At 40.6% G+C, this 24,257-nt stretch overlaps 1 protein-coding gene across 1 annotated transcript in view; it reads right to left on the bottom strand.

Annotated features, from left to right (window-relative positions):
• LOC117514725 (ankyrin repeat and IBR domain-containing protein 1-like) overlaps window positions 1–24,257 on the bottom strand; it is a 73,517-nt gene that overhangs the window by 12,521 nt on the left and 36,739 nt on the right. The window contains exons 12-16 of the mRNA XM_034175288.1: window positions 14,190–14,324; window positions 13,369–13,455; window positions 11,714–11,780; window positions 10,859–11,004; window positions 6,758–6,936 (exon numbers count right to left, since the gene is read on the bottom strand). Coding sequence (XP_034031179.1) covers window positions 6,758–6,936; window positions 10,859–11,004; window positions 11,714–11,780; window positions 13,369–13,455; window positions 14,190–14,324 — 614 coding nt within the window. The remainder of the gene's footprint in view (window positions 1–6,757; window positions 6,937–10,858; window positions 11,005–11,713; window positions 11,781–13,368; window positions 13,456–14,189; window positions 14,325–24,257) is intronic.

Below are 24,257 nucleotides of genomic sequence, written 5' to 3'. Positions count from 1 at the left end.
AAAATGACGGCAGCTATCCGCTAACATTGGCACAGGGGAGATATAAACTGGTAACTGAATGTGTATACAAGTTCAACACTTCACTACATACAGATACCCTTCTGATGACTGAGACAAGGAAGTCACTGAAACCCTGGATCTTAGTCTTGAAAATTGCTTGCCTCTACTGGTGGTTGGCTCTCACTGCGGTATTGTATCACTTCCTGTTCCGGAGCACAGCGGTGTTTTTCTGTATCTGTTAGCTGTTTAATCTGCGCAGTTAGATTGATCTAGTTATCTAGATTACGATTTGTTTCCCAGTGTAATCTTTACGTGCCTTAACTAAAGCACTCCTTCTGCTGAATCACCTCTAAATTATTTACACATTATTCACTTTGCGTGTTTTTAGGAATCCGCTAGGTTAGCGTAGCTACTAGCTCTTAGCCGATTTAGCATGGCGGCTTCTCCTGTCTCTCCCGCACTTTTCTGCTCTGGGTGTGAAATGTTTAGTTATTCCTCGGCCTCCTTTAGCAGTAACGGTACTTGTAATAAGTGTAGCTTATTCGTAGCTTTGGAGGCCAGGCTGGGCGAATTGGAGACTCGGCTCCGCACCGTGAAAAATTCTACAGCTAGCCAGGCCCCTGTAGTCGGTGCGGACCAAGGTAGCTTAGCCGCCGTTAGTTCCCCCCCTGGCAGATCCCGAGCAGCCGGGAAAGCAGGCCGACTGGGTGACTGTGAGGAGGAAGCGTAGCCCTAAACAGAAGCCCCGTGTACACCGCCAACCCGTTCACATCTCTAACCGTTTTTCCCCACTCGACGACACACCCGCCGAGGATCAAACTCTGGTTATTGGCGACTCTGTTTTGAGAAATGTGAAGTTAGCGACACCAGCAACCATAGTCAATTGTCTTCCGGGGGCCAGAGCAGGCGACACTGAAGGAAATTTGAAACTGCTGGCTAAGGCTAAGCGTAAATTTGGTAAGATTGTAATTCACGTCGGCAGTAATGACACCCGGTTACGCCAATCGGAGGTCACTAAAATTAACATTAAATCGGTGTGTAACTTTGCAAAAACAATGTCGGACTCTGTAGTTTTCTCTGGGCCCCTCCCCAATCGGACCGGGAGTGACATGTTTAGCCGCATGTTCTCCTTGAATTGCTGGCTGTCTGAGTGGTGTCCAAAAAATGAGGTGGGCTTCATAGATAATTGGCAAAGCTTCTGGGGAAAACCTGGTCTTGTTAGGAGAGACGGCATCCATCCCACTTTGGACGGAGCAGCTCTCATTTCTAGAAATCTGGCCAATTTTCTTAAATCCTCCAAACCGTGACTATCCAGGGTTGGGACCAGGAAGCAGAGTTGTAGTCTTACACACCTCTCTGCAGCTTCTCTCCCCCTGCCATCCCCTCATTACCCCATCCCCGTAGAGACGGTGCCTGCTCCCAGACCACCAATAACCAGCAAAAATCTATTTAAGCATAAAAATTCAAAAAGAAAAAATAATATAGCACCTTCAACTGCACCACAGACTAAAACAGTTAAATGTGGTCTATTAAACATTAGGTCTCTCTCTTCTAAGTCCCTGTTGGTAAATGATATAATAATTGATCAACATATTGATTTATTCTGCCTAACAGAAACCTGGTTACAGCAGGATGAATATGTTAGTTTAAATGAGTCAACACCCCCGAGTCACACTAACTGTCAGAATGCTCGTAGCACGGGCCGGGGCGGAGGATTAGCAGCAATCTTCCATTCCAGCTTATTAATTAATCAAAAACCCAGACAGAGCTTTAATTCATTTGAAAGCTTGTCTCTTAGTCTTGTCCATCCAAATTGGAAGTCCCAAAAAACAGTTTTATTTGTTATTATCTATCGTCCACCTGGTCGTTACTGTGACTTGTCTGACTTAGTGCTTAGCTCAGATAAGATAATTATAGTGGGCGATTTTAACATCCACACAGATGCTGAGAATGACAGCCTCAACACTGCATTTAATCTATTATTAGACTCTATTGGCTTTGCTCAAAAAGTAAATGAGTCCACCCACCACTTTAATCATATCTTAGATCTTGTTCTGACTTATGGTATGGAAATAGAAGACTTAACAGTATTCCCTGAAAACTCCCTTCTGTCTGATCATTTCTTAATAACATTTACATTTACTCTGATGGACTACCCAGCAGTGGGGAATAAGTTTCATTACACTAGAAGTCTTTCAGAAAGCGCTGTAACTAGGTTTAACGATATGATTCCTTCTTTATGTTCTCTAATGCCATATACCAACACAGTGCAGAGTAGCTACCTAAACTCTGTAAGGGAGATAGAGTATCTCGTCAACTGTTTTACATCCTCATTGAAGACAACTTTGGATGCTGTAGCTCCTCTGAAAAAGAGAGCTTTAAATCAGAAGTGTCTGACACCGTGGTATAACTCACAAACTCGTAGCTTAAAGCAGATAACCCGTAAGTTGGAGAGGAAATGGCGTCTCACTAATTTAGAAGATCTTCACTTAGCCTGGAAAAAGAGTCTGTTGCTCTATAAAAAAGCCCTCCGTAAAGCTAGGACATCTTTCTACTCATCACTAATTGAAGAAAATAAGAACAACCCCAGGTTTCTTTTCAGCACTGTAGCCAGGCTGACAAAGAGTCAGAGCTCTATTGAGCTGAGTATTCCATTAACTTTAACTAGTAATGACTTCATGACTTTCTTTGCTAACAAAATTTTAACTATTAGAGAAAAAATTACTCATAACCATCCCAAAGACATATTGTTATCTTTGGCTGCTTTCAGTGATGCCGGTATTTGGTTAGACTCTTTCTCTCCGATTGTTGTGTCTGAGTTATTTTCATTAGTTACTTCATCCAAACCATCAACATGTTTATTAGACCCCATTCCTACCAGGCTGCTCAAGGAAGCCCTACCATTATTTAATGCTTCGATCTTAAATATGATCAATCTATCTTTGTTAGTTGGCTATGTACCACAGGCTTTTAAGGTGGCAGTAATTAAACCATTACTTAAAAAGCCATCACTTGACCCAGCTATCTTAGCTAATTATAGGCCAATCTCCAACCCTCCTTTTCTCTCAAAAATTCTTGAAAGGGTAGTTGTAAAACAGCTAACTGATCATCTGCAGAGGAATGGTCTATTTGAAGTGTTTCAGTCAGGTTTTAGAATTCATCATAGTACAGAAACAGCATTAGTGAAGGTTACAAATGATCTTCTTATGGCCTCGGACAGTGGACTCATCTCTGTGCTTATTCTGTTAGACCTCAGTGCTGCTTTTGATACTGTTGACCATAAAATTTTATTACAGAGATTAGAGCATGCCATAGGTATTAAAGGCACTGCACTGCGGTGGTTTGAATCATATTTGTCTAATAAATTACAATTTATTCATGTAAATGGGGAATCTTCTTCACAGACTAAAGTTAATTATGGAGTTCCACAAGGTTGTGTGCTAGGACCAATTTTATTCACTTTATACATGCTTCCCTTAGGCAGTATTATTAGACGGTATTGCTTAAATTTTCATTGTTACGCAGATGATACCCAGCTTTATCTATCCATGAAGCCAGAGGACACACACCAATTAGCTAAACTGCAGGATTGTCTTACAGACATAAAGACATGGATGACCTCTAATTTCCTGCTTTTAAACTCAGATAAAACTGAAGTTATTGTACTTGGCCCCACAAATCTTAGAAACATGGTGTCTAACCAGATCCTTACTCTGGATGGCATTACCCTGACCTCTAGTAATACTGTGAGAAATCTTGGAGTCATTTTTGATCAGGATATGTCATTCAAAGCGCATATTAAACAAATATGTAGGACTGCTTTTTTGCATTTACGCAATATCTCTAAAATCAGAAAGGTCTTGTCTCAGAGTGATGCTGAAAAACTAATTCATGCATTTATTTCCTCTAGGCTGGACTATTGTAATTCATTATTATCAGGTTGTCCTAAAAGTTCCCTAAAAAGCCTTCAGTTAATTCAAAATGCTGCAGCTAGAGTACTGACGGGGACTAGAAGGAGAGAGCATATCTCACCCATATTGGCCTCTCTTCATTGGCTTCCTGTTAATTCTAGAATAGAATTTAAAATTCTTCTTCTTACTTATAAGGTTTTGAATAATCAGGTCCCATCTTATCTTAGGGACCTCGTAGTACCATATCACCCCAATAGAGCGCTTCGCTCTCAGACTGCAGGCTTACTTGTAGTTCCTAGGGTTTATAAGAGTAGAATGGGAGGCAGAGCCTTCAGCTTTCAGGCTCCTCTCCTGTGGAACCAGCTCCCAATTCAGATCAGGGAGACAGACACCCTCTCTACTTTTAAGATTAGGCTTAAAACTTTCCTTTTTGCTAAAGCTTATAGTTAGGGCTGGATCAGGTGACCCTGAACCATCCCTTAGTTATGCTGCTATAGACGTAGACTGCTGGGGGGTTCCCATGATGCACTGTTTCTTTCTCTTTTTGCTCTGTATGCACCACTCTGCATTTAATCATTAGTGATCGATCTCTGCTCCCCTCCACAGCATGTCTTTTTCCTGGTTCTCTCCCTCAGCCCCAACCAGTCCCAGCAGAAGACTGCCCCTCCCTGAGCCTGGTTCTGCTGGAGGTTTCTTCCTGTTAAAAGGGAGTTTTTCCTTCCCACTGTAGCCAAGTGCTTGCTCACAGGGGGTCGTTTTGACCGTTGGGGTTTTACATAATTATTGTATGGCCTTGCCTTACAATATAAAGCGCCTTGGGGCAACTGTTTGTTGTGATTTGGCGCTATATAAAAAATTGATTGATTGATTGATTGATTGATCCAGGACCTTCACAAACCCAGACACTTTGCCTTTGTTTACACTGCCAGGAAAAATCACATTTATGTGCATATCAGATTTTTATTTGAATCCATGCTGCAAGTCTGAACAGTCAAAAGTGGCATGAAATAGATTTTTTCCAAATGACTCATCCGTGAGTAGTGTGAAATGTGATTCAAATCGCATTTTTCGCAAATGTTTTGGTCTGAACATTCAGATCAGAATTTTGATGTGTTTGTGACTTTTCATACCACACAACGCTCTCAGGGAGGAGCTTTACATGGCGAGAGCTGCGCTGAGAAACGTGCACTGCCATGTCACACTCCCTCTGCTCTACTCAGTGTTCACCCTACTCCAATAAAGTCAATCACAGGTTGCTCCAAAAAAGAAAACAAAAATCAATAGTGCATTTTCAGGAATGGGTGACAGCTGTTGTACAGCTGAATGAGAGAGAGAGAGAGAGAGAGAGAGAGAGAGAGAGAGAGAGAGAGAGAGAGAGAGAGAGAGAGAGAGAGAGAGAGAGAGAATGCATGTATGCATGCATGCACAAACACACAGAAAAGCTCAAACTAACTTGTGAATGCACATCAGCAAATGAGCTTTTGTTAGAAAACAATGGAAATCAATGTTTTGGGTTTTTTTTTTTTGGTTTGTTTTTGTCTTTGATCAAAAACATTCATCCATGACTAACTTTGAAAGTTTTATACTCCATTGCATTTGGGTGGATTTCCAAAAACTACAACCCTGGTTGAATAAGAAACAAAAAAGGTAAAAAGCATGACAACTCAGCAATACAATCTAATCACCACTGAAGTCTTACAAATGCTAAGAATTTTTTGAAAGCCAAGAGTGCTGTGTAACCTTGCTCATATTCAAACAGGTTTTGCATAAGATTACAAACATAGGTTCATGAGTGAACTTTTTCAAAGATAGCTCAAAAGTGAGTTCACTTTAGTTACTTATGCATAAATGCCCATCTAAATATGATCAATGAAATTGCTTTTGCGGGGAAAAAAAAAATTAAAAAGTTGTATACACACATACATACAGACACACACTGGGTCAGTCATGCTTCAGACACATGGTGTGATGTGGTTCTGCTCTGGTGTGGGAAAGTGGAATAAGAGATGAAGGTGACAGTCGAAGTCATACAGCAACCGAAGTGGGTTAGAGCTAAATGAAGACTGCTACAGGACAGCAGATCACAAAGGGGAGGTGATGGTCTAGTGGTTAAGGCATTGGTTCAAATCCCAGCCTGACTGGAAAATCACTAAGGGCCTTTGGGCAAGGTCCTTAATCCCCTATTGCTCCCGGTGTGTAGTGAGCGCCTTGACATCGGGGTGAATGTGACGGATAATTTGTAAAGCGCTTTGAGCATCTGATGCAGATGGAAAAGTGATATATAACTGGTACTCATGGTGCTTGTACATGCTAAAAATAAATGATGTACAGCAGAAAACACAAAGGAAGCACTTCATAAGAGGAAAGTGTTTCCCACTGCTGTGCATCAATGATGTTTCGCACACACGAGCACCATGAGTACCAGTTATGTGCACCCCTGGCTATATAAATGCAGTCCATTTATCACAGCAACACTTGCAAAGTCAATGTCAGTAAACCTTTCTTCACCAACAAAGGTACCTAAAGTGCTGTTTCCCACAACCCGACCCAATATCCAGTCCATGCAAGCAATGAACAGTGCAGGATGAACATCAGTATTAACTGGGAAAAAGTCAGAGATTTTGCCTCTGCTCAACTGGGAAAAACTCTTCACAGCACTACCAGTCCCTACATATAGACGAGCTATAAAGTTCAGCAACTTGTTGGGGTTCCCAAAAATTATCAAGATCTCCCTTAGAGCATCCTGGTCAAGCAAATCAAATGCTTTTGTAAAATCAACATCTCAGGTTTTACTGCTGGAGGTAAAGTCAGATTAATAAATATGATGAGTTGCACGTATGTTTCACCTGCGTCTCGGGGCCTCAGGAGAGTCTGTGGGGGCCACTCCCCTGGCTACAGAGGCCAGGAACTCCTGCCTCTTCTGCTGGACTAAACACGCTGCACGAATAATCTTGTGGCGCGGAGTTCGCAAATAAGGCCGATTAACTTTTTGGGCGAGGTCCTCAGTCACCATCTCCAAGTCCATCTGAGGAAAAGAGAGAGTCAGCTAAAAAATTTCAGACTAACTCAAGTTTCATTGTTGCCTGAGAGAATATTAAAACCCCTAAAGTGGAAAGCTGAAGGACAGAGACAGCATCAGTGGAACAAAGTAAGAATATACAGGGAAGCAGACATATATTATGTCACTCACTGTAATTTCTATCTACCTGCTGTTGAGATTACACTTGTGTCTCAAGTTAGCGACACCAGCAACCATTGTCAATTGTCTTCCGGGGGCCAGAGCAGGCGACATCGAAGGACATTTGAAATTGATGGCTAAGGCTAAGCGTAAATTTGGTAAGATTGTAATTCACGTCGGCAGTAATGACACTCGGTTACGCCAATCGGAGGTCACTAAAATTAACATTGAATCGGTGTGTAACTTTGCAAAAACAATGTCGGACTCTGTTGTTTTCTCTGGGCCCCTCCCCAATCAGACCGGGAGTGACATGTTTAGCCGCATGTTCTCCATGAATTGCTGGCTGTCTGAGTGGTGTCCAAAAAATGAGGTGGGCTTCATTGATAATTGGCAAAGCTTCTGGGGAAAACCTGGTCTTGTTAGGAGAGACGGCATCCATCCCACTTTAGAGGGAGCAGCTCTCATTTCTAGAAATCTGGCCAATTTTTTGGGATCCTCCAAACTGTGACTGTCTAGCGTTGGGACCAGGAGGCAGAGCTGTGGTCTTATACACCTCTCTGCAGCTTCTCTCCCCCTGCCATCCCCCTATTACCCCATCCCCGTAGAGACGGTGCCTGCTCCCAGACCACCAATAACTAGCAAAAATCTATTTAAGCATAAAAATTCAAAAAGAAAAAATAATATAGCACCTTCAATTGCACCACAGACTAAAACAGTTAAATGTGGTCTATTAAACATTAGGTCTCTTTCTTCTAAGTCCCTGTTGGTAAATGATATAATAATTGATCAACGTATTGATTTATTCTGCCTAACAGAAACTTGGTTACAGCAGGATGAATATGTTAGTTTAAATGAGTCAACACCCCCGAGTCACACTAACTGTCAGAATGCTCGTAGCACGGGCCGGGGCGGAGGATTAGCAGCAATCTTCCATTCCAGCTTATTAATTAATCAAAAACCTAGACAGAGCTTTAATTCATTTGAAAGCTTGTCTCTTAGTCTTGTCCATCCAAATTGGAAGTCCCAAAAACCAGTTTTATTTGTTATTATCTATCGTCCACCTGGTCGTTACTGTGAGTTTCTCTGTGAATTTTCAGACCTTTTGTCTGACTTAGTGCTTAGCTCAGATAAGATAATTATAGTGGGCGATTTTAACATCCACACAGATGCTGAGAATGACAGCCTCAACACTGCATTTAATCTATTATTAGACTCTATCGGCTTTGCTCAAAAAGTAAATGAGTCCACCCACCACTTTAATCATATTTTAGATCTTGTTCTGACTTATGGTATGGAAATAGAAGACTTAACAGTATTCCCTGAAAACTCCCTTTTGTCTGATCATTTTTTAATAACATTTACATTTACCCTGATGGACTACCCTGCAGTGGGGAATAAGTTTCATTACACTAGAAGTCTTTCAGAAAGCGCTGTAACTAGGTTTAAGGATATGATTCCTTCTTTATGTTCTCTAATGTCATATACCAACACAGAGCAGAGTAGCTACCTAAACTCTGTAAGGGAGTTAGAGTATCTTGTCAATAGTTTTACATCCTCATTGAAGACAACTTTGGATGCTGTAGCTCCTCTGAAAAAGAGAGCTTTAAATCAGAAGTGTCTGACTCCGTGGTATAACTCACAAACTCGTAGCTTAAAGCTGATAACCCGTAAGTTGGAGAGGAAATGGCGTCTCACTAATTTAGAAGATCTTCACTTAGCCTGGAAAAAGAGTTTGTTGCTCTATAAGAAAGCCCTTCGTGAAGCTAGGACATCTTTCTACTCATCACTAATTGAAGAAAATAAGAACAACCCCAGGTTTCTTTTCAGCACTGTAGCCAGGCTGACAAAGAGTCAGAGCTCTATTGAGCTGAGTATTCCATTAACTTTAACTAGTAATGACTTCATGACTTTCTTTGCTAACAAAATTTTGACTATTAGAGAAAAAATTACTCATAACCATCCCAAAGATGTATCGTTATCTTTGGCTGCTTTCAGTGATGCCGGTATTTGGTTAGACTCTTTCTCTCCGATTGTTCTGTCTGAGTTATTTTCATTAGTTACTTCATCCAAACCATCAACATGCTTATTAGACCCCATTCCTGCCAGGCTGCTCAAGGAAGTCCTACCATTATTTAATGCTTCAATCTTAAATATGATCAATCTATCTTTGTTAGTTGGTTATGTACCACAGGCCTTTAAGGTGGCAGTAATTAAACCATTACTTAAAAAGCCATCACTTGACCCAGCTATCTTAGCTAATTATAGGCCAATCTCCAACCTTCCTTTTCTCTCAAAGATTCTTGAGAGGGTAGTTGTAAAACAGCTAACTGATCACCTGCAGAGGAATGGTCTATTTGAAGAGTTTCAGTCAGGTTTTAGAATTCATCATAGTACAGAAACAGCATTAGTGAAGGTTACAAATGATCTTCTTATGGCTTCGGACAGTGGACTTATCTCTGTGCTTGTTCTGTTGGACCTCAGTGCTGCTTTTGATACTGTTGACCATAAAATTTTATTACAGAGATTAGAGCATGTCATAGGTATTAAAGGCATTGCGCTGCGGTGGTTTGAATCATATTTGTCTAATAGATTACAGTTTGTTCATGTAAATGGGGAATCTTCTTCACAGACTAAAGTTAATTATGGAGTTCCACAAGGTTCTGTGCTAGGACCAATTTTATTCACTTTATACATGCTTCCCTTGGGCAGTATTATTAGACGGTATTGCTTAAATTTTCATTGTTACGCAGATGATACCCAGCTTTATCTATCCATGAAGCCAGAGGATACGCACCAATTAGCTAAACTGCAGGATTGTCTTACAGACATAAAGACATGGATGACCTCTAATTTCCTGCTTTTAAACTCAGATAAAACTGAAGTTATTGTACTTGGCCCCACAAATCTTAGAAGCATGGTGTCTAACCAGATCGTTACTCTGGATGGCATTTCCCTGATCTCTAGTAATACTGTGAGAAATCTTGGAGTTATTTTTGATCAGGATATGTCATTCAAAGCGCATATTAAACAAATATGTAGGACTGCCTTTTTGCATTTACGCAATATCTCTAAAATCAGAAAGGTCTTGTCTCAGAGTGATGCTGAAAAACTAATTCATGCATTTATTTCCTCTAGGCTGGACTATTGTAATTCATTATTATCAGGTTGTCCTAAAAGTTCCCTAAAAAGCCTTCAGTTGGTTCAGAATGCTGCAGCTAGAGTACTGACGGGGACTAGCAGGAGAGAGCATATCTCACCCGTGTTGGCCTCCCTTCATTGGCTTCCTGTTAATGCTAGAATAGAATTTAAAATTCTTCTTCTTACTTATAAGGTTTTGAATAATCAGGTCCCATCTTATCTTAGGGACCTCGTAGTACCATATTACCCCATTAGAGCGCTTCGCTCTCAGACTGCGGGCTTACTTGTAGTTCCTAGGGTTTGTAAGAGTAGAATGGGAGGCAGAGCCTTCAGCTTTCAGGCTCCTCTCCTGTGGAACCAGCTCCCAATTCAGATCAGGGAGACAGATACCCTCTCTACTTTTAAGATTAGGCTTAAAACTTTCCTTTTCGCTAAGGCTTATAGTTAGGGCTGGATCGGGTGACCCTGGACCATCCCTTGGTTATGTTGCTTTAGACGTAGACTGTGTTTCATAATTATTGTATGGCCTTGCCTTGCAATGTGGAGCGCCTTGGGGCAACTGTTGTGATTTGGCACTATACAAGAAAAAAGTTGATTGATTGATTGATTGATCAATAAGACAGACAGAAACCTGCATAAGCTCATAGATTTCTTTCTTCGTGCTTTTGGGTTCCAAAAAGAACCCGTATGGATAAGAGCACTTGAGGATACGGCGAGTTTTCAGTAGTTCTAGCACTGCATCTTCAATGAATGTTGTGTCAGGTGGACCACCTTCCCCTGGAGAACAGAAGGACAGAGATAAACACTGACATGGAGGCAGAAACAAGAGCAGAAGTCAGATAAGAAAAATGAATATCTGCTTCACTAACACATTTTAGGAATAAATCGCAGGAGTGTAAATTGAGCTCCAGCAAATTCACAATATATATCAAACATTGGACTTGACACATCTTATTCTTGCAGATCTCATCTTGACTGTCAGGTTGAGTTTTGTGGAAGGGTCAGAACGTGTGCTAAACTGTATGGACTCTTTGTATCCAATTTAATTGTCATTTGACAGTTAGTAATTCAATTTGTAGTGTAATCCTCAACTCTCTCTTCAAGCTATAGAAAGAGCTAAATTGAAGGAAACAAAAGGACTTGAAAATACTGTATCCTGAAGGACTGTTTATTTGTTTTAAAGCATCACGTTGATGTTCACTCTCTTGGTCTATTTAGCATGAACATATTTTTTGAGTTGGTCTAACCATCCTGGACTTCCTTGCTTTTTCCTTTGTGCATTTCAGATTCAGGTTGTCTTTTGAGCACGGCCCAAAATCTTGGAACCATGAAAACCTCTGCTGAATAATGATAACACTCTTACTGAGGCATCAATAAAACCCGCCCATGCTGCTCCTCCCTGTGGCCTGCTGACTGGAGCTCATATGAGATTTAAGATCCAAATGCGGCGGAGAAATTGACATTATGGCAGCAGCTGCTTACTCACTTCTGCTCAGGGCTCGACTGAGTTGTTCCATCTTCTCTTTGGCTGTTTTCAACAGGCGCTGCTCCAGCTATTATGAGTGAGACAAAATCTGTTAGGATTTTTGGTGCATAAAAAAGGTCTCGAAAAGCTCAACCATATGGGAGAGAATGCTGGAATACTCATACTCTCATTCTGTGTTATGAACTCTTTAATTTGGGATTTGGGGTAATTATATCATTTTTTTTATGATTAGCATTTATTCTTTAAATTATTGGAGTTTATTTTGTTTATTGCTTTGATTCCTGTGAGAATTCTGTATCGATAGTTGTTGTAATTACTGTGGCTTATAACAAACTTGAGTTTTTTAGTGTGAGTCACACCGGAGTAAAAAAAAATAAATACGGTATGTCAAGTTTGCAGAGGTGGGAGTGAGTCACTGTCAAGTTATCAATCTGCAAGTCCCAAGTCAAGTCTCAAGTCAGCTGTCAAACACTTGGTGATCATTATGACTTCAGACTTGCTGATTCAAGACTTGAGAGTGACTTGATGGTGGCTTACTCCCATCTCTGCAAATTTGCCTAATCTAAATAAAAGGCACTATTGTTGCACTTTAACGTGCACTATGCAATACATGCACTGCAATGAAGCCCTTATCGTCTCCCTCCTTCTTCCATATCAAAAGGTAGAGAGCACAGTGTTGTGGTCGCCTTAATGTTTCTACCTCAACATTCAACTCTTCCTTGATCTACAGCTGAACTTCTCCACTAACTGTCACTGCAATCTGTTCCTGTGTATATGATATCCTGGTGGGGAAAAAAGCAAAGAAAAATGCTAGAGACCACATAGTCTCCTTGATGAATCAAATAAAAGGGATTTTGCTGGGTTTCTTTTACCACAAAAAATAATTTACCCTAACAATTTTAAACAAAGATGTATATTTAGAATTTCCAGGATCAAGTAGAGAAAGTTTAGCATCACTGAGTTCCAGTAAAAACTAATGGTTACATATGATCATTGTGTCGCCTCGCAAGTTTAGGAACCCTCACTTTTGTGAACTGAAGGATCATACATATTGTTTATTGCAAGGGAGCATGAATATGTCTCCAAAGATGCAAAAATATGAAGGGAAACAAAATCAGGACGAGAGATTGTATAACACAATCTACAACCTCACCATTAGGTGACACCAAATCATACACACTACCTTTTAAAGAATAAACTGCTGGAATACGTAGTGGAATGTGTAGTGAGTACCTTGTGTGGCAGCACCCTCACACTGGGGTGAATGTCAGGCATTATTTGTAAAGTGCGTTGAGCATCTGATGCAGATGGAAAAGAGCTATATAAATGCAGCTCATTGAGCATTTATATGATGCAAATGAAACAACTGGAGCAGCAGATATTTTGGATTGAAGAAATGTCACTGTTTCTTTGGCTCTGTGTTGCTGTCACACTTCAGTTCCTGAGAAATGACTGACAGCTGCTAAACGATAAGAATAATGTTGAACAAAAGCTTGTGGTTACATGACACTGCTGTGCAGTCTTTGCTTTCACAGCGTGTTACATTTGAAAGAAGGTCTACAGAGCACGATAAGATGAAACCCGCCCATCACAAAGGCTACTGTTAACCTACACAAAACAAGACCTTACTGGAAGACACAGACAGCTCTGTTTACCTGATAGCTGTGCTCATGGTTCTTGAATCGTGTGTAATAATGCATAAATCTGTCAAGTTCCTGAAAACTCTTGTGCTTTTTCTCTGCCTACAAAAACAAGAAGAAAAAGAGGGACACGAGTCACTCAGATTCTTGAACTTTTTCTTTCCTCACTCACAGACAAAACAGTAGGTAGCTGGTTGAGAACAATCACAATGAGGAGTGTTACGCATTAAGTCGATACTTGTGATTACATTACTGAACTTTTATTTATCTACAAGCCAAATCAGAGCTAACTGTGAATGGCTCCACGGTCAAGAGCCCTTAAAAAAAAAACTGTGAAGGTGTTGAGGTTTTGCATAGGGTCCACAGACTCTCACACTTTGCTTTGAATGTACAAACACAACACAGTTCGACGCACTGTTCTAATGCTGCATTCACATGTTGACAGTAGAAAAACAGTCGTTATAGCGGAATTACTGTCGTCCGCATTGGCGGACTGCACATAATAACAGCAGACGTGGTAATTTACCAGCGTTAATTGGCTGGAAAATCATTATAGTTAATGGACAGATGCAACATTGTTTGAGCGTTCTGCACAATGTTATTAGCCCCACTGCGAAGCTGAAAGAGGCCACTGTAATGGCCATGTCTGTTGGTCTGTCTGTCTGTCTGTCTTTCCATGGCAACATCTATAAAATGCAGAGCACAATTTTAATTACACTCTGTGGACCGTCTTCTCACAACACAGGCCATGTCAAGATCAAGAGTCTACACTCAAGGTGACTGACATTTAACAATTTTCTGCAGATTAACAGAAAAAAAAGAATAGTACTGGGTACCTCCTCAGTCATTTCCTTTGATTGCTCCTCCACCTGTTGGATTACTTCGTAGCGGGTGCAGTGATAGTAGCCTCCTGTTGATGAGCCGTGCTTTTTCCACTCTTCCAGACAGATCCAGCAGAAGTCATACTTGCACTACAGCGAGAAACAGGAAATAATAAACTTTACTTAAAGCTTTAGGGCTTTTCAAACTTCACAAAACTGACAAAATTTGGATTCTAAGAATTACAATGCAGGTTTATTTTTGTAACATGTTCCAAAATTACAGCTCATTTTAATAAAGAGGCCATATTTATCTGGGTGAAAATTCCACCGTGAATATTGTCTTTTCCGTAATCGCAGTCATGCAGACTAGGGGGAAGCACGTGTCATGTTTTGTTGATTATCTGTAACCCATCTTACATTAACATCCATAAGAGCCCCTTCACACATACACTCAACAAAAATATAAACGCAACACTTTTGGTTTTGCTCCCATTTTGTATGAGATGAACTCAAAGATCTAAAACTTTTTCCACATACACAATATCACCATTTCCCTCAGATATTGTTCACAAACCAGTCTAAATCTGTGATAGTGAGCACTTCTCCTTTGCTGAGATAATCCATCCCACCTCACAGGTGTGCCATATCAAGATGGTGATTAGACACCATGATTAGTGTACAGGTGTGCCTTAGACTGTCCACAATAAAAGGCCACTCTGAAAGGTGCAGTTTAGTTTTATTGGGGGGGGGGGACACCAGTCAGTATCTGGTGTGACCACCATTTGCCTCATGCAGTGCAACACATCTCCTTCGCATAGAGTTGATCAGGTTGTCAATTGTGGCCTGTGGAATGTTGGTCCACTCCTCTTCAATGGCTGTGCGAAGTTGCTGGATGTTGGCAGGAACTGGTACACACTGTCGTATACGCCGGTCCAGAGCATCCCAAACATGCTCAATGGGTGACGTGTCCGGTGAGTATGCCGACCATGCAAGAACTGGGACATTTTCAGCTTCCAAGAATTGTGTACAGATCCTTGCAACATGGGGCCGTGCATTATCCTGCTGCAACATGAGGTGATGTTCTTGGATGTTGGCACAACAATGGGCCTCAGGATCTCGTCACGGTATCTCTGTGCATTCAAAATGCCATCAATAAAATGCACCTGTGTTCTTCGTCCATAACAGACGCCTGCCCATACCATAACCCCACCGCCACCATGGGCCACTCGATCCACAACACTGACATCAGAAAACCGCTCACCCACACGACGCCACACACGCTGTCTGCCATCTGCCCTGAACAGTGTAAACCGGGATTCATCCGTGAAGAGAACACCTCTCCAACGTGCCAAATGCCAGCGAATGTGAGCATTTGCCCACTCAAGTCGGTTACGACGACGAACTGGAGTCAGGTCGAGACCGCGATGAGGACGACGAGCATGCAGATGAGCTTCCCTGAGATGGTTTCTGACAGTTTGTGCAGAAATTCTTTGGTTATGCAAACCGATTGTTTCAGCAGCTGTCCGAGTGGCTGGTCTCAGACGATCTTGGAGGTGACCATGCTGGATGTGGAGGTCCTGGGCTGGTGTGGTTACACGTGGTCTGCGGTTGTGAGGCTGGTTGGATGTACTGCCAAATTCTCTGAAACGCCTTTGGAGATGGCTTATGGTAGAGAAATGAACATTCAATACACGAGCAACAGCTCTGGTTGACATTCCTGCTGTCAGCATGCACGCTCCCTCAAATCTTGAGACATCTGTGGCATTGTGCTGTGTGATAAAACTGCACCTTTCAGAGTGGCCTTTTATTGTGGGCAGTCTAAGGCACACCTGTGCACTAATCATGGTGTCTAATCAGCATCTTGATATGGCACACCTGTGAGGTGGGATGGATTATCTCAGCAAAGGAGAAGTGCTCACTATCACAGATTTAGACTGGTTTGTGAACAATATTTGAGGGAAATGGTGATAGTGTATGTGGAAAAAGTTTTAGATCTTTGAGTTCATCTCATACAAAATGGGAGCAAAACCAAAAGTGTTGCGTTTATATTTTTGTTGAGTGTAGTACGAATGTGGTCGAATTGCGCATGAATAGGAGACTGTAGGCTTATTTGAACCCTCCGTGATATCGTGGGATTTGACCACTTACGGGGACCTCCATTTAATATATATACAGCATAACTTCACACGGATAAATGGTGTACGGTTTTGTTTTTGGCTGCAATCACTGAAGCTGTCGCGAAAAGTTTTTTTGGGGGGGTTCCCGGTGGAGAAGAAAAGGCGACGAGGTGGGAGACGTCATGTCAGTAAGTGTTAACTGACACAGCTAAGCAGAGTAGCTCCGTTCTCTCGCTTGCAAAACCGCTTCGACACGTTTGTGCTTCGAATCATAAACAAACCACAACGCATTCCACTTTCCCACCACACTGTCACTTTTTCTTTGCATTTTCACTTTGTTTGCGTATAATTTACCCAAAACCCCATTGAAAATGCCGTGCTTTGTACCCGGGAAATAGAGAAATTACGTCATATGCGTCATAGTTTACCCCTTTAGCGCCCGTCCCCAAATAAGACTGCGCTGCCCTATTGAGCATGAAGCAGGAATCATATGCAATACGTGTAAAATCGGACCTGCCTCCAATGCCTCGTACACCTGTTGCTGCAACTATTTGCGCACAACAGCGGCTGAAAGACAGAGCGTGCCCTGTGAGAGCCCATTCGATCCCTCTCGCGGCAGGTGTCAGCCAAATTCCAGAAATTCCAAATGAATTCCAAATTCCAATGAAAAAATTTACACACACGAACATCTAACACTGCTCGCATGGCACATACAGGGATGAAAGTGTTGAAACACAAAAAAAGCTGAAACACAAAATTATTTCCCCTCCCCTGAAAATTTTTGAATTCTAGACAATCTGAAATGCAATCTGGGGCTATTCCAGACAATAAACTGTAGTGAGTACAGCACCCATTATGATGAAGAAAAAAACAACTTTCCTTATTCAAAATAACTCCTCTAGTAGCATTTTGCCCTTACTAGAATGCAGCAATTTTCTACCTTGGCATAGTTCTGGAGGAAATGCTGGAAGAAATCACTGAAGAAATGAACAAATTGAAAATATGGATTGACCGAAACAAATTGTCATTAAACTTAAATAAAACAAAACTAATGTTATTTGGGAAGTGCAGAACGAATGAGCAAGTACAAATACAGATTGGTGGGGTGTAAATTGAAAGGGTTAATGAAAATAAATTTCTTGGGGCAATAACAATAGATGAGAAAGTCAATTGGAAACCACACATCAAATAAAAACAAACCAAATGATCAAGAAGCATTTCAGTGTTAAAAAAAAAAGAAGAAGAAAAAAAAAAGAAAAACATGTTCTGGATCACAAATCACTCTGCACTTATTTCTTTTGTTATGTGCTATAATAAACCTTCAAATCAATAATTCAACACTAAACATCCAGGAATCACCAGGTAAGTTTGAGATGTTCACTGCGAGGATCACTGAGAAACTACAATGTATAACGTTTTTGTGTAGGCTCTCAGTTGTCCAGGTGGTCTCCATAGTAGAGAAGCTTGAATCTTCGACCTGAATCTTCGATCTTCGACAAGCAACCCAGTCCAGTCGAAGATTCAAGCTTCTCTACTACAATGTATAACATAATAAAACATAATAAACATAACAAAAACATAAAACTAAATGAAAAAAATTACAATTTGTAATGCATTTGACTCTTTGATGTCAACAAACACTATTTAACTTCAACAAATGCTGAGTCATTAATTATTATACTGAAAACAAATACACACAAACGTGCTGACAGGCGACAGCTTAATGCTAACTTTAACATTGAAAATGTCATAGACATGCTAACATGTCAGCGTCGCTCGTATTTTAAAGGCCCTGTTACACATTGATGATTTAGCCTGCGTATGCCAGCCATATTAAAAACTCTGGCACACGCTGTTGTACGTCTAAAAAAAAATTTATGCAGCTGTCACACCTTGACGATTATTCAGCATCTGCTGGCAGCCCAGGTTCAACCCAGTGGTTCTGGTCGGTACTGCACCGTGTGGTGTGTGTTTGAAACAAAGTAATAAAACTTTATTTTATTTTTTTATTTTCATTTTTTATCTTGGTGGACCATTGTCATTGTGTACAGAATGCTGATGAGTGGACTGGCTGTGGGGAAACGCTGCCATGATTGCATGGAGGGCTGTGACTCTTAACTTTTAAAGTGCCGGCTGCTTCCTGATCAGCGGAGCTGAAAGCGTCAAGCGGCTGGCTTTTAGCTCCGTCATCACAGACCTGAATAATGAAACTCTGTGATGATTTAAGCCTTTAAAGCGGCAATCGACCGCAATCAGGTGTGATCTGAATGAAGTGCTGTGTGATCCGTCAGCGTGGTGATCACCGACAGCCACGGCACTTTAAATATTTATACAGCACATTAATCAGGTGTGACCACCAGGATGATCACACCACAGTGACAGTGCTTTAAAAGCTTAAATCATCACAGCGCTTCTGTGTGATGAGAGTGTGACTTGAGAAATGTACCTGGAGCAGGAAAACCCAGAGGGACTTGCTTTAAAATGCTACGTTTCCAGCCACAAATTAAAGGGTTTTCCGAGGTCATTTTCAAAAATGAGGAGCTTTATGTGGATTCATGTCCGTCTGTGATGGTGAAATGGACTGAAATGAAGAGATCAGATTTTATATTTTTTCAGTTTGTGAATGATACGGACCACAGCTTTCAGCCAATCAGTGGCCAGCATTAATGGACAGATTTAGACTGAGTAAATTCCAAGAAACATCTACCAACAATCACACAACTTACCTACAACTTATGTCCAGCATGTGCGGGACGTGAGTCACACGCTGGCACTCGTTGAAAATTTTCAGCATGCCCAAAAGTTTTTGAGGAGCTCAGCTTATCAGGACGTACATCAGCGAGCTTCAACGTGTTTCAACATTTTCTTAATTTATTAAAAACTTACCCTTAACTTATTGGACTCATGCCAGCGGTTTTTAATACGTCGGCATACGCTGGCTAAATTGTCAAGGTGTGACAGGACCTTAAGTTATAAAGTACATCTATCAACGGTTTCAAGTGACCATAGCAGGTCAGCTTAACATAAAAAGGTAAATATTACTCACAGACATATGCTCTTTAGGGTTTTAATGGGGAAAATGAAGAGAATGTGAAATAAAAACCAACAGCTTTACTTCAAGGGCCCCTTGCTGCCCAACAAGATGCCTGATGGAAAAAAGGGAAATCTGCCAAAAAAGCAGACATTTTTCATCCCTGCACTTAGAAAATGTGTTGTCATCCGCGCTGTTACCACAAAAACGGTCAGCAGACGATCACTTTTGAGCTGGATGTGAAATTCGTCCAAGTGCCCCCACAAGTGTGGTGTTGCAAAAAGCAACACGTGTGGTGCACGTGTCTCGCATGTGTGTGCGTGCTTCGCGCCCTCTCCCCCTCACTCCCTCCAATACATGTGGCGTGCCGGAGAGGGAGCACACTTGCATAAAATCAATCAATCAATCAATTTTATTTATATAGCACCAAATCACAACAAACAGTTGCCCCAAGGCGCCTTATATTGTAAGGCAAGGCCATACAATAATTACGTAAAAACCCCAATGGTCAAAACGACCCCCTGTGAGCAAGCACTTGGCGACAGTGGGAAGGAAAAACTCCCTTTTAACAGGAAGAAACCTCCAGCAGAACCAGGCTCAGGGAGGGGCAGTCTTCTGCTGGGACTGGTTGAGGCTGGACAGGCAGGTCTGAGCGCACACAGCACGGGGAGGTGCCTGTCAGCTGATCGCAGCACACCGACAGCTGGATGATGGCTCAGTGCAGACATTAAAAACAGAAAAAAACTGCAAGGACAGTTATATACGAGGTCTATTAGAAAAGAAACCGACCGTTTTATTTTTTAAAAAACTATATGGGTTTGATTCATATGTTTTTACATCAGCCAAGCTTGAACCTTCGTGCGCATGCATGAGTTTGTCCCACGGCTGTCGGTGACGTCATTCGCCTGTGAGCACGCCTTGTGGGAGAAGTGGTCCAGCCCCCTCGTCGGATTTTCATTGTCTGAGCAGTTGCTGAGAGACTGGCGCTGTGCTTCATCAAAATGTTTTCAGGAACTGTGAGGCACATCCGAGTGGATACCATTCGAGAAATTAAGCTGGTTTTCGGTGAAAATTTTAACGGCTGATGAGAGATTTTGGATTGTTTCTATCGCTGTAAGGACTTCCCACGGAGCGGGACATCGCGCAGCGCTCCGAGGCGACGTCGTCATCCTGTTTCAAGCTGAAAACCTCCAAATTTAAGCCTCTGTTGACCCAGGACGTCGTGAGAGAACAGAGAACTTTCAAAAGAGGTCGGAATCAGCAGTTTATCCAGACATTCCACTGTTAAAGGAGATTTTTTAATGAAAGACGTGCGGACGGATTGGCGACGAAATGTTGGTCATAGCATCTGATCTCTTGAATTTCTTACCCTCAGGGGTTGAAATTCTAAATTGTTTCCAGACAGCATGAATTTTAATCATATTGGCAATATCATAATATGAATTCCTTATCTACATGCTAAGGAATAAAAATATGGTGGTGCCAAAGAAATTTCTTTTTATAACTTAAATTTTAAAAACCCAGTGTCCACTATACCTCTGCTTTATCCAACTATATTATCAAAGACAGCAAAACAAACAAAAGAGTGGTGACACATACTGTTGCCTTTGATGCAAAATACAACAAAATGACAAAAGTTTTGAAAACCTTTTTCTTGTCAGGGTTTATAAGACATTTGAGGGGGCCTTAAAAAAGATTTACCTGTCCAGGTGAAACCACTCAACTGTTAGACTGAAGATAAAGCAAATTAAAAAGAAATCTACATACCTATTCCCTTCATTTGCCAACCAAGAATAACAACCTTCTCTTTGATAATTAACATGAGGGAAAAATAACAAAACAAAATAAATTAGTTGGATATATTTTTAAAAAGCATGGAATCAGGCTAATCTTTTTTAAACACGATTAATTGTGAAAACATTAAAAATCAACTGTTCGGCACTTTGAAATTAGTCAAAAAGGTGTAAAGTCGTATTTCTAAATAACAAAAGCAGAAAAAATACTTTCATCATTGAAAACAAGTGGCAAGTAATCACTCTTAAAAACAGGGCTAGAAAAATAGAACATTAATATGAACTAAAGACGTCTTTCAGTGTCTTCACCCAAAAACAGGTGTGAAGATAAACTGAGTTGTGATCAATTGTTTTTAATTGTTTTACACTTATGATGGCCATGAATATCATTCCACGTAACATGCAACAAATATAAGGCACTTAGACAGTGGTTTAACTTAGAAACGTTCACTGAATGTTTCAGGAAAACAAAACACTTCAGCCACTCCAGCCGGCAGACTTTCTGGGACTGAACAATTTTTTTTCCCACTGCCACAAATATTTCTGTTCTGACAAGATAGTCAGAGCAAACAAACACAAAACACTAAAGGCTGAGACCTCTGTTGTCCTGGAAACACTGCACTTACATGACACTTAAAAAACAAAAATCAATACAATATGAAAGCAAGCGAATGTAAGGAGAGAGAGAGAGAGAGAGAGAGAGAGAGAGAGAGAGAGAGAGAGAGAGAGAGAGAGAGAGAGAGAGAGAGAGAGAGAGAGAGAGAGAGAGAGAGAAGACAGTATAAGTGTTAAGTGCAAAGCCACACCAGAGGGAACGATATGGCAGCGAAAACACAAAGAAATGCTCCATAGCAACACTGAGTCTTGTGTTTCCAAGCAACAAGGGGAAAGCCATTTCTTACCAGGTAATAACGGGTCAAGAGGCTGAGGCCTCTGTGGCCTCTACACTTGTGAAAACTGCTCCAACCCTCCCAAACTCATCTCCATCTCTAGACAACCTCTTTATAGTGCAGCAGATAAGTGAAACAATCACGCAAATGGTGATAAAAGCATCAAATTCGGCAGAAATACTCCTTAGACACTCCTCTTTTGAAAAAAACGATTGGCCACTTGACTTTTCAATCGGTGGTCAGGTAGGGGTCAACTGAAGAATTACACAGAGGTCAAAATTAAAAGATGCTCCAATCATATTGAAAAATATCCCACATTATTTGCCTGATCATAGAGATTTCAAAAAGGTATAGTTTGGACTATCTGTGACTGAATTCTAGGGAGTTATGGGATAAAAACAGCAAGAATAGTGACAAAGGTCAGTGTCATTTTGTACAGGGATCAAAAGTTAAAGTTGCTCCAATTTTGGTAAAAAGTGATGCAAATTATTGGTTGAGCTAATAGGATTAATAAATGGAATAGTGTTGACAGTGTTGAATGCTTGGTCTCCAAAGTAAAGGTCAAACAAGGTCTACATCTATTGGATTCTATGACATATATTACCCCGTAACGTGTTAAGTAAGGATGATACATGGTCCAAACTATTCCTTTTTAGAACCGTTCTATCTTCCAGAAAGACGAAAGCAGGCAACACTGTCTGACAGAACGGTGCTGGGGGTCTGCCCTCCAGCCCCAGTCACAGGACCAGAGGTGCGATCGTACGGTATGACTCGGTCTCACGCTCGCTGTCACTGATCATGTTTTCCTCTCCATTTCCACCATCTCAGTCAGACTAACTGGGTCACTTATTGCAGAGGGATTGTTTCTGACCACAAGAGTATGACAGACCACTAGTGTACAAAAATCTTAGACATAATTACAGAAAGAAAGAAAGAAAGAAAGAAAGAAAGAAAGAAAGAATCCTACACTGAAAGGTATTAAAAAAATAATTTGCCAAATCATTTATGATAAAAAGTGCTAAACATTAAAGACAAAATGAAATAAATACAAAACTACTAAATACTCAATAAATAAATACTAAAATGCTACAATTAAAGGGGGAACCTCGAGGATTTTCCAACCTATCAGCACAATATTAATTTGTATGCAAACGCTGTTGAGCTCACCAGCTATATAATGTTACTGTATGAGAAAACCACTTCTAGGACACTTCTAATGACATTTTCAGCTGTTCAGTGGTGACAAGAAGTGGTTTACTGAGCTGTTTTTTTTTGCCTCATACATTATATTAAGTAACTGTTTAACCCATTAGTTTATGTTCTGAATTAATAATGCACCAGTTAATTTTGTTTTTGTACCAAGTAAAAATATGACCCACAAATTGTTTAAAAATAGAGCCCAGGTTGAAAAATGTCAACATTCCCCTTTAATAGCGAGTTCTTATGGGTGAAATACAACTATTGTTTCTAAATAATGTCATCTTAACCAATTCATTATTCATTATCTTGTCTTTGTGGAATTGTGCATTAGTCTGTAACCTTACAATGTAATCATGTTTTTCTTCATTTGAAGTTGTATGTTTGACCCATTAACACAAACAGACACAGTTCTTTGTAACTTTTTTTAATTAACAGTTCTTTTGCATTATAATAATGAAGAAGAAAAAAAAAATCTGAAACCACAAGAGTGTTTCTAACTTTTGCACAATACTGTAGTTCTAAACTGACATGCACTTACATGCTGCTCATAAGAGGAGCAGCTCCACCTGACAGCTTGGACATAATGCAATCACTGAGGTGATGCAATTTTAAATCATTGGACATTCAAGTGATGCTACACAGGAACGCACTCACTCCTGTATTGAATATTAGAATTAAGAATAAAGTTTTCACTCATAACTGATGTAATTTAATTACATTCTACATCACATGCTGGTTACAGGTTCTTAGCATGTGACAGTGGCACCAAAGATAAGGGTGATTATTAAAATCACACCAAATTTATTGGGAATCTATTAATCTGGGATATGCTGCCCTGAAATAAAATGTTGGATAGCTGGACAGACTAATCAAATAAATGAATATTTGATCAGTCTGATCAATAGAATAATGCTTAAAGAAACATACAAAAATAAATCATTTCCATTTTGAGCCTCAAATTCACAATAGAAACACCTTAATTAAAATGGGTTACAATATAAAAGAACATAAAAAGAAGATTTAGACCACAAAGTTGCCTCAATTAAATCACA

Source organism: Thalassophryne amazonica, chromosome 7, assembly GCF_902500255.1.
Source record: "Thalassophryne amazonica chromosome 7, fThaAma1.1, whole genome shotgun sequence".
Classification (NCBI taxonomy): Eukaryota; Metazoa; Chordata; class Actinopteri; order Batrachoidiformes; family Batrachoididae; genus Thalassophryne; species Thalassophryne amazonica.
The sequence above is the reverse complement of the archived record's forward strand: the minus strand, read 5'-3'. Positions and strand labels throughout refer to the sequence as shown.